Genomic DNA, 15,654 nt, shown 5'->3' with positions numbered 1-15,654 from the left:
AAGATTTATCTTTTATGTTTTGTGGTTTAGGTTTAAAAAGTGTTTTTATAACTGAAATAAATTCAAATTAAAAATATATTGAGAAAATCACATATTTTATAAAAAGTAATGGAAATGATATATTAAACTATGGAGATACATATATTATACCAAGAAAAATGAAAATGCATTATCACTGTTTGAATTATAATGCATGATATCTAGGTTCATCTCATGTCCACATTTTTTCATCTGCAAAGGGAAGAAATGTCCATGATTGCTGAGATTTCTCCCAAATTTAATACCATGATTATGTGATATGCAAATTTAGGCACTGAAACCCATATGCTAATATTTGTAATTTTTGCCAAATTTATGACCCTCAAATAGCTCCTTCTTCTATCAAAGATTATAGTGACTTGTAGCTAGTCACCTCTGCTGAAATCAATTCTTAAATAACCCTGGAAAATATTGTTTTTATTGTTCAGACTACAAAAATAAGGAAATTTCACCTGTTAGAAGATTCCTAAGAAGTGAACAAAGTAAAATATCAGTCTCTAAGGAAAGTCTTTACCTACCGATGGGTGAATCAAAACCAGACAATGTGTTGATTTGAGTATGTTGTTTTCAATATATTCTTTTTAATTTCAAGAGTCTTTCTTCCCAGTGGATTAAAAACTTAATTTTATTATTCAAAGAAAATAATAATAGAAAAGATGTTCATTTTGGTTTCTTGCCAATGGAGCTGTCTTTTCACTCTTGGAAATGTTGATACATCTTGTGTGCTTATAAAGACATTGCATTTTTATTAGTTTTCTAATTAAGACAAGGATAAATTAAAAAAAACCTTTGACTGTGTGGATCACACAAACTGGAAAACTCTTAAAGAGATGGTAATACCAGACCACCTTACCTGCTTCCTGAGAAACCTGTATGCAGATCAAGAAGCAACATTTAGAACTGGACTTGGAACAATGCACTGGTTCAAAATTGGGAAAAAAGTGTGTCAAGGCTGTATATTGTCACTCTGATTATTTAACTTGTATGCAGAGTACATCATGCGAAATGCTGGGCTGGATGAAACACAAGCTGGAATCAAGATTGCTGGGAGAAACAGCAATAACCCCAGATATGCAGATGACACCACCCTTATGGCAGAAAGCAACTAAAAACTAAAGAGCCTCTTGATGATAGTGAAAGAGGAGAGTGAAAAAAAAGCTGGCTTAAAACTCAACAAAGAACTAAGGTCATGTAATCCGGTCCCATCATTTCATGGCAAATAGATGAGGAAACAATAGAAACAGTTAAAGACTTTTTTCTTGGGCAAAATCACTGCAGATGTGACTGAAGCCATGAAATTAAAAGACGCTTGCTCCTTGGAAGAAAAGCTGTGACAAACCTAGACAAAGTGTTAAAAAGCAAAAACATCCACCTCATTAGAACTGATTCAAATGTATTCTTTTTAATGGCTGAGTAATACTCCATTGTGTATATGTACCACAGCTTTCTTATCCATTCATCTGCTGTGGTGGATTCATGTTGATGTATGGCAAAACCAATACAATATTGTAAAGTAATTAGCCTCTAATTAAAATAAATAAATTTAAATTAAATATTTTTTTTAAAAAAAAGAAAAAAACATTAGACATTATACCGACAAAGGTCTGTCTAGTCAAAGCTATGGTTTTTCTAGTAGTCATGCATGGATGTAAGAGTTGGACCATAAAGAAGCCTGAGTGCTGAAGAATTGATGCTTTTGAACTGTGGTGTTGGAAAAGACTCTTGAGAGTCTCTTGGGCTGCAAAGAGATCAAACCAGTCATTCCTAAAGGAAATCAGTCCTAAATACTAAAGGACTGATGCTGAAGCTGAAGCTCCAACACTCTGGCCACCTGATGCAAAGAGCTGACTCCTTGGAAAAGACCCTGATACTGGGAAAGATTGAACGCAGTAGGAGAAGGGGATGACAGTGGATAAGATGATTTTGTATGACAACATTGACTCAGTGACATGAGTTTGAGCAAACTCTGGGAGACAGGGTAGGACAGGGAAGCCTGGCGTGCTTCAGTCCATGGGGTAGCAAAAAGTCAACCATGACTGAGCAATTAAACAACAATTAACACATTACTTTTAGAGCAGGTTTAGGTTCACAGCAAAATTGAGTAGAAGATACAGAGATTTCCTATATGTACCCTGTTCCTATACCTCACAGCGTCTTCCAATAACTTCCCTCACCAGAGTGATGCATGTGTTGGAATTGAGGCGCCTATGTTGACACATGGCTTGTAATTACCCAAGGTCCATAGTTTATGTTACCATTCACCCTTTTTTTCAGTTTTGTTTGTTTGTTTTGTTCAGGCTTTTCCCTACCACATTTCATGAGACTTAGTCTCAAAATGACTTTTGCCTATCTCCAAATAAAATCTACCCTTAGAGATGAAAATTCTTCCATCGTTGGCTTTTTCTTTTTTTCTAAAGTATGTAATCTGTGCCAATCTCAAAGGAGTGAGCAAGTTTCATAAATGCTTTTTTCTGTGCCACGTTTTATATATGCTGTTATATGGAAGTGAATAAAATTAAAATCCAATATACAAATAATCAAACAAAAGAAAAGCCCACTCACTCTTGGTCTTGTGCATTCTACAGGTTTGGATAAATAGATAATAGCATGCTTTCGTTGTTATTGTTTCATACAGAGTATTTCCGTGGCTCTAAAAGCCCTTTGCATTTCATTTATTTATCCCTCCTCCCACCACAAACACCTGGCCACCACTGACTGATCATTTTACTATCTCCATAGTTACACCTTTTCCAGAATGTCATACAGTTGGAATTACATAGTGTGTACCCTTTTTTGATTGGCTTCTTACACTTCAGATCAGATCAGATCAGTCGCTCAGTCGTGTCTGACTCTTTGCAACCCCATGAATCGTAGCATGCCAGGCCTCCCTGTCCATCACCAACTCCTGGAGTTCACTGAGACTCACGTCCATCGAGTCATTGATGCCATCCAGCCATCTCATCCTCTGTCGTTCCCTTCTCCTCCTGCCCCCAATCCCTCCCAGCATCAGAGTCTTTTCCAATGAGTCAACTCTTCTCATGAGGTGGCCAAAGTACTGGAGTTTCAGCTTTAGCATCATTCTTACACTTAGTCATTTACATTTAAAATTCCTCTGTGTCTTTTGGTGGCTCCGTAGCTCACTCCTTTTTAACTCTGATAATATTCTTTTGTCTTCATGTACCTCACATTATTTTTTTGTTTTGTTTGCTTAACTTTTTATTTTTTTTATTTTTTTAAATTTTATTTTATTTTTAAACTTTACAATATTGTATTGGTTTTGCCAAATATTGAAATTAATCCACCACATGTATACATGTGTTCCCCATCCTGAACCCTCCTCCCTCCTCCCTCCCCATACCATCCCTCTGGGTCGTCCCAGTGCACCAGCCCCAAGCATCCAGTATCATGCATCGAACCTGGACTGGCGACTCGTTTCATACATGGTATTATACATGTTTATTGAAGACTATCTTGGTTGCTTCCAAGTTTTGGCAATTATAAATAAAGCTGCTATTAACATATGTGGTGTTTTTTGAGTGGGCTTCATGTCTCAACTCCTTTGGGTAAACACCAAGGAGTGTGTTGGCTCGATTACATAGAAGTATGTTTAGTTTTGTAAGAAATGATCTGTCTCCCAAAGTAGCAGTACTATTTTGCATTTCCACTGACAGTGAGTGAGAGTTCCTGTTGTTCCAGTGATGTTGGGTCTTAATGAAGATTCTGTGATTTTATTCAGTGAAGCTACAAAAGGCATGTATTTAATAGGCTTTAGAGGAAAGCAGTGATGACCTTATCACAGACAGCTCTTTCCCAGAGGGTAGACTTCAGTTGAATTCGAAATCAAGAGAAGTGAATAATTTTAAGTTTATAATGTACTTCTTTTTTTTTTTTTTTCTTTTCTATGGCTTTAGTTGATTTCAGGCCATTGCCAAGAAGCTTAAAGAAAAGAGAGACTTTGTAAACTTTCTTATAAGCTTATATATTGTTCCTAGAGCTCATCATTTTTGGCAATGTTGATAATTTTGTGATAAAGAAACTGAGAGTAATTATATTATGTGTTTCTCTAGGGAGATATCATTTAGTTTATAATGAAAGTGAAAGTGAAGTCGCTCAGTCGTGTCCCAGCTCTTTGCGATCCCATGGACTGCAGTCTACCAGGCTTCTCTGTCCATGGGATTTTCCAGGCAAGAATACTGGAGTGGGTTGCCATTTCCTTCTCCAGGGGATCTTCCTGACCTAGGGATCAAACCCAGGTCTCCTGCATAGCAGGCAGATGCTTTACCCTCTGAGCCAAAGTGTCTGCCTAGTTTATAATAATTTTACCTAAATAAATGATGCTGTTTTTTTAAATGGCTGTATAAAATGTATCGGACTATAAAACTTTTGACAGCCCAAAGTATGTTATACAAATGCTATTTTTATAGAAAGTAATTGATGTTAAAGAAAAATTTTAAATGGTTATTAGTTTGGGCAATGCTGACCAATCAAAGTAATTGGAATTTTTACTGCAGGATTTCTCAGGGCCTTTAATATGCCAACATTAAAATTATTTTCTGAACTTATTGGATCAGAGACTTATAGATCAGGATGGTGGTTTTCAAAACAGTGTAAAGACAAGCTAATTTTGTAACAAGATAGATAGTAATAAAAGGAAAAAAGAAGGCAAACATGCGGGTCAATAACTTTGATTTTTAGTGTATTTTAAAACTCAAAATCCAACAGTCCCAGTGTGCCTGGACTCCAAACTTTCAGATCCAAAACTGGGACAGGCCAAGGCAAACCAGGACAGCCCATCACCTCATTATCCCTGAAATGAAGAGATCGGGATTCAAATTCCACCTTTGCCATATATTTTTGTGACCCTGAGTAAAATATAACTTGATAACTTGTAATCTTCACCTATACCATTGGAATAAAAGTATTTGTTGCATAGAGGTTTTTTTTTTTTTTAAGGTCTTTCTATGAAACTACCCAGCTCATGTTTGACACATAGAGAACTAAGTCAACATGAATTCTTCCTTTTTCCCTCACTTACCTTTCCAACTCCACTATGACATAGAAGAGACATTGTTCTGCTTATCTCATTGATAAGAAACTTTGCACACAGACACTTTAATTAACTTGCTCAAGGCAACAGAGTAGTAAATGCTGTAATCAGAGCTTGAGGCAGCTCTGATAGAGATCAGAAGATGGTGTATTAAATGCTTCCTAAACTATAGTCAATTCAGTTTCAAGTGTCAAGGAAGATATGGAATACCCATTCATAGGAAATTTTGTGACAGTTTCATAATACTAAAGCCTAGTACTTCCTTTTTGAATGATGTTTTGATGTTTTCCCCTATTTTTAAAGCACCATGCAGATAACATATGTTTCAGAATAGGTGCTGCCATTATGACCCATAAAATTTTATATTACAGCCTAGTTACCCTCTGTATATTGGTCGCATTTTAAATGTATACAGAACTTCTTTTCATGTAATTTTGTTTTTTGACTATAAGATTAACATTTCTGTTATCAGTGATTAGAGAAATGTGTTACTGAATAATATAACTATTGGGCAAAACAAACATGTTTAAAATGCATAGATCATTTTACTTTTGAAAAATGAGTCTCAATAAAGATACACTTAAAAAGGAAATAAAAAGTGCATTTGGAAAACGGACCGTAAAAATGTTTCCCCAGATTTCTTCTTCAAGTGTGGATGGGAGTGATTGTGGTAGAGCACCACAGCATATAATGGCACCCCGCTGAAATATAAATTTCCAAGTCAGCTGAGGAATTTCACAGAACATAAACATCAGGACAGAGATGATGCATTTGTTTTCAAGGAAGGAGATTGTTACATCGCCATCATGTTCCCTTCAAATTAATTTACATCTAGTTTAGTGAATGGTAGAATAAAATTGAAATATTTAACTATACAATCAAAAATGTGAACATATTTGTTGAGAAAAATAAATGAGCCACATATGCAGAACATAAACCAGAAGGAGCTCTGGATACAGAGGCTGTTGATTTTCTCTCAGCCCAGAATTGAATCTATGATTGTGACTATTAATTTACAATGATAATAAGCTTGAGACTTGATTAGATTTGAACATTTGGTAAAGGGTGGAAGGATTTTTCTTCTTGGTGAGCTCATGCCCTGAATCATAATGGTAACATGCTGCGTGGACTGAAATGCTTTTAGTTGATTCAGCCTCATCTTATTTTTTTAATGTAGTTCACCAGCATTTATAGACTCTGAAGCATTTAGCAGATGACTTTATAGATTTCTCATAGTAGTATGAGCAGGGTGACTCAAGGAAGAGTTTGCCTTTTAACTATGATCATAATTCCTGAATACAAACTATAATACTGGCTTCTGTTTCTAATTCAGTGACCTAAACTTCATCATAAGAATTAAACTAGCAACAGACAGATTGCTGTATAAGAAAGCAAACTAATCAATTTTTTTCCTCTAGGAGAATAGAGATATGTGAGGCAGATAAAAGCTGTCATGATATTTCTATTTCTCCAAGAAGTCTTTTCTTAAATAGATATGATTTAAAGCAATGCTTTTGATATAATACAGATTTTTTTTAAAGCTACATGGATATTGTAGAGTACTTGGCAAGAAAATATCATCATGTATATTTCCTCCCTCTTATTTTATTCTAATCATTTGTTTCTTTTTCTTCCCTTTTTTGTTGAAAGGATGCAATTATTTTTATTCTAATTTTCTGTTGAAAAATATTTAGTTGTAATGTTTTTCACTTATTTTAATTAGCTTGTATTGTTTGTATTGCTGCTGCTGCTACTGCTGCTGCTGCTAAGTCGCTTTAGTCATGTCCAGCTCTGTGTGACCCCAGAGATGGCAGCCCACCAGGCTCCCCCATCCCTGGGATTCTCCAGGCAAGAACACTGGAGTGGGTTGCCATTTCCTTCTCCAATGCATGAAAGTGAAAAGTGAAAGTGAAGTCGCTCAGTCCTGTCCGACTCTTAGCGACCCCACGGACTGCAGCCTACCAGCTCCTCCGTCCATGGGATTTTCCAGGCAAGAGTACTGGAGTGGGGTGCCATCGCCTTCTCCAGTTTGTATTGCTACATAATCGTTATTAATAGAACTTTTTATTGTTTGCATAGTGAAAGTGAAAGTCGCTCAGTCATGTGCACCTCTTTGTGACCCCATGGACGATACAGTCCACAGAATTCTCCAGGTCAGAATATTGGAGTGGATAGCTATTCACTTCTCCAGGGGATCTTCCCAACCCAGGGATCGAACCCAGATCTCCTTCATTGCAGATGGATTCTTTACCATCTGAGTCACCAGGGAAGCTAATGTTCACATAATGCTTCCACATATGTGCTTCCACACATATGTTCACATATGCTTTCCACAGAAAGCATAGTTTTTAAACATTCTTTTATTCTCATAAACTTAGATTCCTTATAATTTTTGCACATTATGAATGATGCTGAAATTAATATCTTTGTATTTAAGTTCTCTGTATTTGAGAATGTTTTCTTAGGAGAGGCTCCCAGAAATTACATTTTCAATCCAGGAATATAGATGGCCTACATGGACAGGCTTTCCAGATAGCTCAGTTGGTAAAGAATCCACCTCCAGTGCATGAGACACTGGTTCGATTTCTGGGTTGGGAAGATCCCCTGGAGAAGGATAGGCTACCCACTCCAGTATTCTTGGGTTTCCCTGGTGGCTCAGCTGGTAGAGAATATGCCTGCAATGCGGGAGACCTGGTATCCTTGGGTTGGGAAGATCCCTGGAAAAGGGAAAGGCTACTCACTCCAGTATTCTGGCCTGGAGAATTCCATGGACTGTATGGTCCACAGGGTAGCCAAGACTTGGACATGAGTGATTTTCACATGGATATATAACACAGTGTATTTTACTAATTTCTTGCTTGTACAATTTGAAGGAAGAGGTTGCAGATTTGGGGGAAAAATAGAGATGGGTTTGATTTAGATCCATCTATTAGGGGTATTTCCAGGAAACTAAAGTGCAGCCACCCAAGAGATAATGTAGATTTGTGAAGAAGGGCTCATGTATATCCCTGCAGTGGCATTGCTTAAGAAAATTTAGCAATAAATGTGTATATCTTACAACTAACAGCATCATTCACAGTCCTGTGGTCTCAAAATCATTTTCTTTTTCTTCTTTCCTTCTATCACTTTCCCATCAAATTTGATTCATTCATGTGATAAAATGAAACTAATTCAGCTAAACTTTTCATGAAAAAATTATAATAATAACTTCACACTCCTTTTTTAACACTAAAGATGTGATGTATTAAACAATTTCTAGATTCAGGGAGGTGGTAATTTGTTCTACATAAGTTACTTTCTCATTTGCCTTATTGTAACATCTCTCATATTAAAAAATAAGCAAGAAAAATATCTATCAACCATTGGATCAATTTATAACACTAAATGGTATATTAGATTCTACACATGGATATCACCAGATGGTCAATACTGAAATAATTGATTATATTCTTTGTAGCCAAAGACAATGGCAACCCACTCCAGTGCTCTTGCTTGGAAAATCCCATGGACGGAGGAGCCTGGTAGGCTGCAGTCTATGGGGTTGCTGAGAGTCGGACACAACTGAGCAACTTCACTTTCACTTTTCACTTTCCACTTTCATGCATTGGAGAAGGAAATGGCAACCCACTCCAGTGTTCTTGCCTGGAGAATCCCAGGGACGGGGGAGCCTGGTGGGCTGCCGTCTCTGGGGTCTCACAGAGTCAGACACAACTGAAGCGACTTAGCAGCCAAAGATGGAGAAGCTCTGTACAGTCAGCAAAAACAAGACCAGGATCTGACTGTGGCTCAGTTAATGAACTCCTTATTGCCAAATTGACTTAAATTGAAGACAGTAGGGAAAACCACTAGACCGTTCAGGTATGACCTAAATCAAATCCTGTGATTATACAATGGAAATGACGAATAGATTCAAGGGATTGGATCTGATAGAGTGCCTGAAGAACTACAGATGGAGGCTTATGACATTGTACAGGAAGCAGTGATCAAGACCATCCCCAGGAAAAAGAAGTGCAAAAAAGGCAAAATGGTTGTCTGAGGAGGCATTATAAATAGCTGAGAAAAGAAGAGAAGCCAAAGGCAAAGGAAAAAAGGAAAGGTATATCCATTTGCATGCAGCATTCCAGAGAATAGCAAAGAGAGATAAAGAAAGCCTTCCTCAGTGATCAATGCAAAGAAATAGAGGAAAACACTAGAATGGGAAAGACTAGAATCACTTCAGAAAAATTAGAGATACCAAGCGAATATTTCATGCAAAGATGGGCACAATAAAGGACAGAAATGGTACGGACCTAACAGAAGCAGAAGACATTAAGAAGAGGTAGCAGAAATACACAGAAGAACTATACAAAAAAGATTTTCATGACCCAAATACCACGATTGTGTGATCACTCACCTAGACATCCTGGAATGCAAAGTCAAGTGAGTCTGAGAAAACATCACTATGAACAAAGCTAATGGAGGTGATAGAATTACAGTTGACCTATTTCAAATCTTAAAATATGATGCTGTAAAAGTGCTGCATTCAATATGCCAGCAAATTTGGAAAACTCAGTAGTGGCCACAGAATTCGAAAAGGTCATTTTTCATTCCAATCTCAAAGAAAGGCAATGCCAAGAATGTTCAAGTGAAAGTGAAGTCGCTCAGTCGTGTCAGACTCTTTGCGACCCCAAGGATGGTAACCTACCAGGCTCCGAGGTCCATGGGATTTTCCAGGCAAGAATACTGGAGTGGGCTGCCATTTCCTTCTCCAGGGGATCTTCCCAACCAAGGGATCGAACCCGGGTCTCCTGCATTGCAGACAGAAGCTTTACCATCTGAGCCACTAGGGAAGCCCAAGAATGTTCAAACTACCGCACAATTGCACTCGGCTCACACACTAGCAAAGTAATGCTAAAAATTCTTCAAGCTAGACTTCAACAGTACTTGAACCATGAACTTCCAGATGGTCTGGCTGGATTTAGAGAAAGCTGAAGAACCAGAGATCAAATTGCCAATATCCACTGGGTCATCAAAAAAAGCAAGAGAATACCAGAAAACATCTACATCTGCTTTATTGATTACGCCAAAACCTTTGACTGTGTGGCTCACAACAAACTGTGGAAAATTCTTTAGGAGATGGGAATACCAGACCACCTGACCTGCCTCCTGAGAAATCTGTATGCAGATCAAGACACAACAGTTAGAACCGTACATGGAACAATAGACTGCTTCCAAATTGGGAAAGGAGTATGTCAAGGTTATATGTTGTCACCCTGTTTATTTAACTTATATGAAGCATATATCATGCAAAATGCCAGGCTGCATGAAACACAAGCTAGAATCAAGATTCCGGGAGAAATATCAATAACCTCAGATACACAGATGACACCACCTTTATGGCAGAAAGTGAAGAAGAACTAAAGAGCCCCTTGATGAAAGTGAAAGAGGAGTGTGAAAAAGCTGGCTTAAAACTCAGCATTCAAAAAGGAAGATCATGGCATCCGGTCCCATCACTTCATGCCAAATAGATGGGGAAACAATGGAAACAGTGAGAGACTTTATTTTGAGGGGCTCCAAAATCACTGCAGATGGTGATTGAAGCCATTAAATTAAAAGACACTTTCTCCTTGGAAGAAAAGCTATGACCAGCCTAGACGGCATATTAAAAAGCAGGGATATTACTTTGCTGACAAAGGTCCATCTAGTCAAAGCTATGGTTTTTCCAGTAGTCGTGTGTGGATGTAAGAGTTGGACTATAAAGAAAGCTGAGCGCCAAAGAATTGATGCTTTGAACTGTGGTGTTGGAGAAGACTCTTGAGAGTCCCTTGGACTGCAAGGAGATCGAAGCAGTCCATTCTGAAGGAGATCAGCCCTGGGATTTCTTTGGAAGGACTGATATTAAAGCTGAAACTCCAGTACTTTGGCCACCTAATGCGAAGAGTTGACTCATTGGAAAAGACTCTGATGCTGGGAGGGATTGGGGGCAGGAGGAGAAGGGGACGACAGAGGATGAGATGGCTGGATGGCATCACTGACTTGATGGATGTGAGTCTCAGTGAACTCCGGGAGTTGGTGATGGACAGGGAGGCCTGGCGTGCTACGATTCATGGGGTTGCAAAGAGTCAGACACGACTGAGCGACTGATCTGATCTGATCTGTTGAAGCTGAAACACCAATACTTTAGCCACCTAATGAGAAAAACTGACTCCTTGGAAAAGACCCTGATGCTGGGATAGATTGAAGGCAGGAGGAGAAGGTGATGACAGAAGATGAAATGGTTGGATGGCATCACCAACTCGATAGATATGAGTTTGAGCAAGCTCTGGGAGTTGATGATGGACAGGGAAGCCTGGCGTGCTGCAGTCCATGGGGTTGCAGTTGGACACAACTGATCAATTGAACTGAACTGAATGGTGTATTGCAATTTTTTTTTTTAATATATCTTTTCACTGCACTGGGAGGGAATGTGAATCCTGTAAAGATAGAATCTGTATGAAGATTTCTGACCTGCCTTCTTTCCTTCCTCCCTCTCTCTGTTTTTTATTCCCTCCTTCCCTTTTTCCTTCCTTCTTCCCTGCTTCCCTTCCTTCTAAGTAAGTCTCTTAAGTGTGCCCAATGTGCCCTGACCTCTGAGAATTCAGTGGTCACAAATAAGCTTTCTACTTCCTTAGAGTAACTGTTCTAGTGGGGAGAAGAGCTCAATTGGACAAAGAATACATGAAGAAGATACTCAGATACTGGCGGTGAATATGAAGGCAATAAACAAGGTCACATGAAGGAAAGTGATCGAGGGTGGTCTGGGCATGAAGGGTACTGCTGAGGAAGTCACATTTGAGCACCTGGATGTAATTTAAAGCCATAGAATGAAGACATCACATAGAGAGAGCAAGGAGGGTTGGTGTGAAAATTTAGAAAATTTGTCTTAACAAATGTTCCTGTGAAAGAAACAGAAAAAGATGATGGAAATTGAAGGGGTATAGGAACCTAATAAGCAGTTATCTATTACCTTTCATCATCATCATTATTATGATCATCACCCACCTATCTATTTAATCTACCTGCCTATGTATTTCTTTCCTCGTTATTGGTTGTAGGAGATATTGGAGCAGTGGATTTGCTATTAGAGATGATCCAATAGAGAAAAAAGGCTGATGTGAGGTGTTGACAGTATATCTGCAGAAAAAAAAATGTCCTCAAGAGGATGAGAGAGGTGGGGTCAGTGTGATACTGTGGTTTTTCCCCCAGCTTCACTGTACTTGTTACCTAAAGATTAAAATACTTTATAAAGAAATTTTCTCAGCAGTCAGTAAAGCTTTTATGTTAAAATGTGATTTATCATTACTGACAGCAGCATCATACCTTGATACATGGTAGTATATACTAGGGGGCTTCCCTGGTAACTCAGCTGGTAAAGAATCTTCCTGCAATGCAGGAGACCCTGGTTCAATTCCTGGGTCAGGAAGATCCCCTAGAGAAGGGATGGGCTACCCATTCCAGTATTCTTGGGCTTCTGTGGTGGCTCAGATGGTAAAGAATCTGCCTGCAATGCAGGAGACCTGAGTTTGATCCCTGGGTTGGAATACTTAGCCAGACCATGATGGTGCTTAGTTATTTTCTGTAGTAGTTATTTCATGTAGTAGTTATTTTCTGTTTGACCCTCAGCTCCTAAAATAATCCTGCTGCCCCACTGAGATCTGAATATCATAAGCTTGGAACCAATATTATCATAGATTATTGAAGCATGAGGGGACATAGAAATCATGAAGTGTGGTGGTTCTTCTCATTGATTATCATGATCACCTAGGGAAGTTTAAAAACAAACACCCCAAAGATAGAACACTGTGGACTATTTGAGCATCACTAGGATGGAATTAAAGAGCAAAGATCCTGAAATTAATCAGTATTCTTCCCATATTTCCAGTTGAATCTCTCTTCAGACAGTGGAGAAATATTGTTTTGTTAAGTCCATAATTCCATGTATCACCAAATCAGGACATAAAGTGATACTGCAATGAGAAACTAGTTGGAAAAATGAAAACTCAACACAACCAGAAAACATCAACCTGAAATAGATGAGATGCTAATATAATTGAAATGTTTAGAATCAAGGGGACAATGCATATTTCCAATATTCTATACTACTCCTCTTAAATTCTGAGGGTTCTAGAAGTAGAAATTGTGTCTAAATTCTTGGACTCTGATATGGCACATATGGTGGGCAACTGGAATTCTGTTAGCCAGTGCACAGGAAGTCATTGAATTTTCTCCCATTCTTATGAAATGTATGATACTTTTCAGTATACTTCTGCTCTGACATATGACGCTGTTCAAGTGATGACTGAAGCTTTTCGAAACTTACGGAAGCAGAGAATTGAAATCTCCAGAAGGGGAAATGCAGGAGACTGTCTGGCAAACCCAGCGGTGCCCTGGGGACAAGGTGTAGAAATAGAAAGGGCCCTCAAACAGGTCAGTCACTCAAAATGATTGTGATGCAACTTAAGGGTGGCCACTATTTTTTTTCCCTGCTGAATTAGTCATTCTTATCTTATACCTTCTGTCTTATGTAGAGGGAATATTATTTCCTACCTACACAAAGGTAGGTTGAAGAAAAAAAAGAAAACTAATGAGTGTCATTTTCTTGACTTGCATCCTGGGAGAATCCTCTGGTCGACCAGTTTGTGTCTGGTTGAAGTGATTTTATAACTGTATCCTTTCCCATTTCCTCATTAGGTGCAGGTTGAAGGTCTTTCGGGAAATATCAAGTTTGACCAGAATGGAAAAAGAATAAATTATACAATTAACATCATGGAGCTTAAAACGAATGGGCCCCGGAAGGTAAATCATTAGTGAATTGAGGGCTTTCTGTCTGTGTGAGGAGGTGGGTTAGTGGACCCACCACCTCATCTTCCAGAGTCCTGGAGACATGTATTCACATAGATGGACTCCACAACTCCAGAAACATATATTTTAAAATCTCTTTTCTAAATAAAATATATTTCTGGTAAGTAATACTGAAACAATTTTAATAACTATGAATAAAACAATTATACTTTTTTTTTTTTAGACAGAGGTAGAGTTGAAAGAGTTTAATGAGAAGAAAAAGAACTATAGCTGAAAGATTATGGTTCTGGAGACCAGACATAGCTGGTGAAATGTGCATGTAATTTTCAAGTCAACATTTTTTTTCTTCTGTTATGGCTAAAATGCCATTGTTTGAATTTTATGTTTCTATATGATCACTCCCATGGAAATTACCCTTGGGGAATATGAAAAGTGAACATGAGACAATCTGTCTTTAGGAATGGTTTTTGCAGTGCCTTTCTATTCTTATTTGATTCACATACCTAAAAGATATATGTCTTTTTTCTTCTCTAATTGCCGTGGCTAGGATTTCCAAAGCTATGTGTTTAGGACAAGTCTAGTTAGGATAGGTGTAATTTCAGATTCAGACATGGGTTTGGAAATAACTCAGTGCTTTGGTAATAGAAAGGCCATGTATCCAAGCGCACTCTTTCTGTGTCCTTTTTCAGATCGGATACTGGAGCGAAGTTGACAAAATGGTTGTTACCCTCACGGAACTCCCTTCTGGAAATGACACCTCTGGGCTTGAGAATAAGACCGTTGTTGTCACTACTATTTTGGTAATTAGCTACATATGCCTCTGTCTGACATTATTTTTTCTTAAGAAAAACATCTGCCAACTAGTATTTCTGCTTATGTTTTAGGACAATAACTGATATGGTGATGTTTTTGAATGTTTCAGTCATTCATTGCATGTTATTCTGTTTCAAGGGATCACCAACGAGCTAAAGCATTCAAAATATTTCCTCTCCACTTCAAGAATGAACTTTAGCTTTATAGATAATTCATAACCTGGTGTTTGGGGCTTCCCAGGTGGCTCAGTAGAAAAGAATCTGCTTGCCAGGAGTTTCAGGAGATGTGGGTTTGATCCCTGGATAGGAAAGATGCCCTGGAGGAGGAAATGGCAACCCACTCCAGTATCCTTGCCAGGATATAATCCCATGAACAGAGGAGCTTGGCGGGCTACAGTGCATGGGGTCACAAAGAGTCAGACATGACTGGGCGGTTGAGCATGCATGCAATGTGGTGCTTACACAAGTGAAAAACGGGGAAAGTCTGGAAGAGCCTTCCTTGTATTCCATCAATGTTTCACCTTTCCACTTCCACACTATTCTGGGTCCATTCTGTCCTTACATTTGTTACATGGCTCAATAATGGTATCAGTCCTGTCCTTACATTTGTTATTAATACATGGTTTAATGTCAGCTTCTCTCTCTTCCTATGGAAAGGGGAACTTCTGAAAGACTAGGGTGATCTCCTTTGTTTTTAACCCCAAGTCTCCACATAGTAATTGGCACGTAGCTAGTGCTAAGTAAATGTATGTTGGATGGAGTGACAGCATTGAACTGGATCTTGAACATTGAGGCTCTGGATAGATGGTTGGGAGATGTAGGTCATCATGACAAGCTGTTGATATAATAAAATGGAGGAAATGAAATGGGGTTCACTAATAGTGTAGGATTTTGCAACAAAATAGCCTTATTTTGTTTTACTAATCTGTGATGCAG

At 38.4% G+C, this 15,654-nt stretch overlaps 1 protein-coding gene across 4 annotated transcripts in view; it reads left to right on the top strand.

Moving 5' to 3' along the window:
• The window catches only part of GRIA2 (glutamate ionotropic receptor AMPA type subunit 2), a 183,213-nt gene that overhangs the window by 123,119 nt on the left and 44,440 nt on the right, over nt 1-15,654 (top strand). For all 4 annotated transcript variants that reach the window (XM_055549419.1, XM_055549422.1, XM_055549421.1 and 1 more), the window contains 3 exons: nt 13,364-13,531; nt 13,796-13,900; nt 14,596-14,706. In XM_055549419.1, coding sequence (XP_055405394.1) covers nt 13,364-13,531; nt 13,796-13,900; nt 14,596-14,706 — 384 coding nt within the window. The remainder of the gene's footprint in view (nt 1-13,363; nt 13,532-13,795; nt 13,901-14,595; nt 14,707-15,654) is intronic.

This window comes from Bubalus kerabau, chromosome 16, assembly GCF_029407905.1.
Source record: "Bubalus kerabau isolate K-KA32 ecotype Philippines breed swamp buffalo chromosome 16, PCC_UOA_SB_1v2, whole genome shotgun sequence".
Lineage (NCBI taxonomy): Eukaryota > Metazoa > Chordata > Mammalia > Artiodactyla > Bovidae > Bubalus > Bubalus kerabau.
The sequence above is the reverse complement of the archived record's forward strand: the minus strand, read 5'-3'. Positions and strand labels throughout refer to the sequence as shown.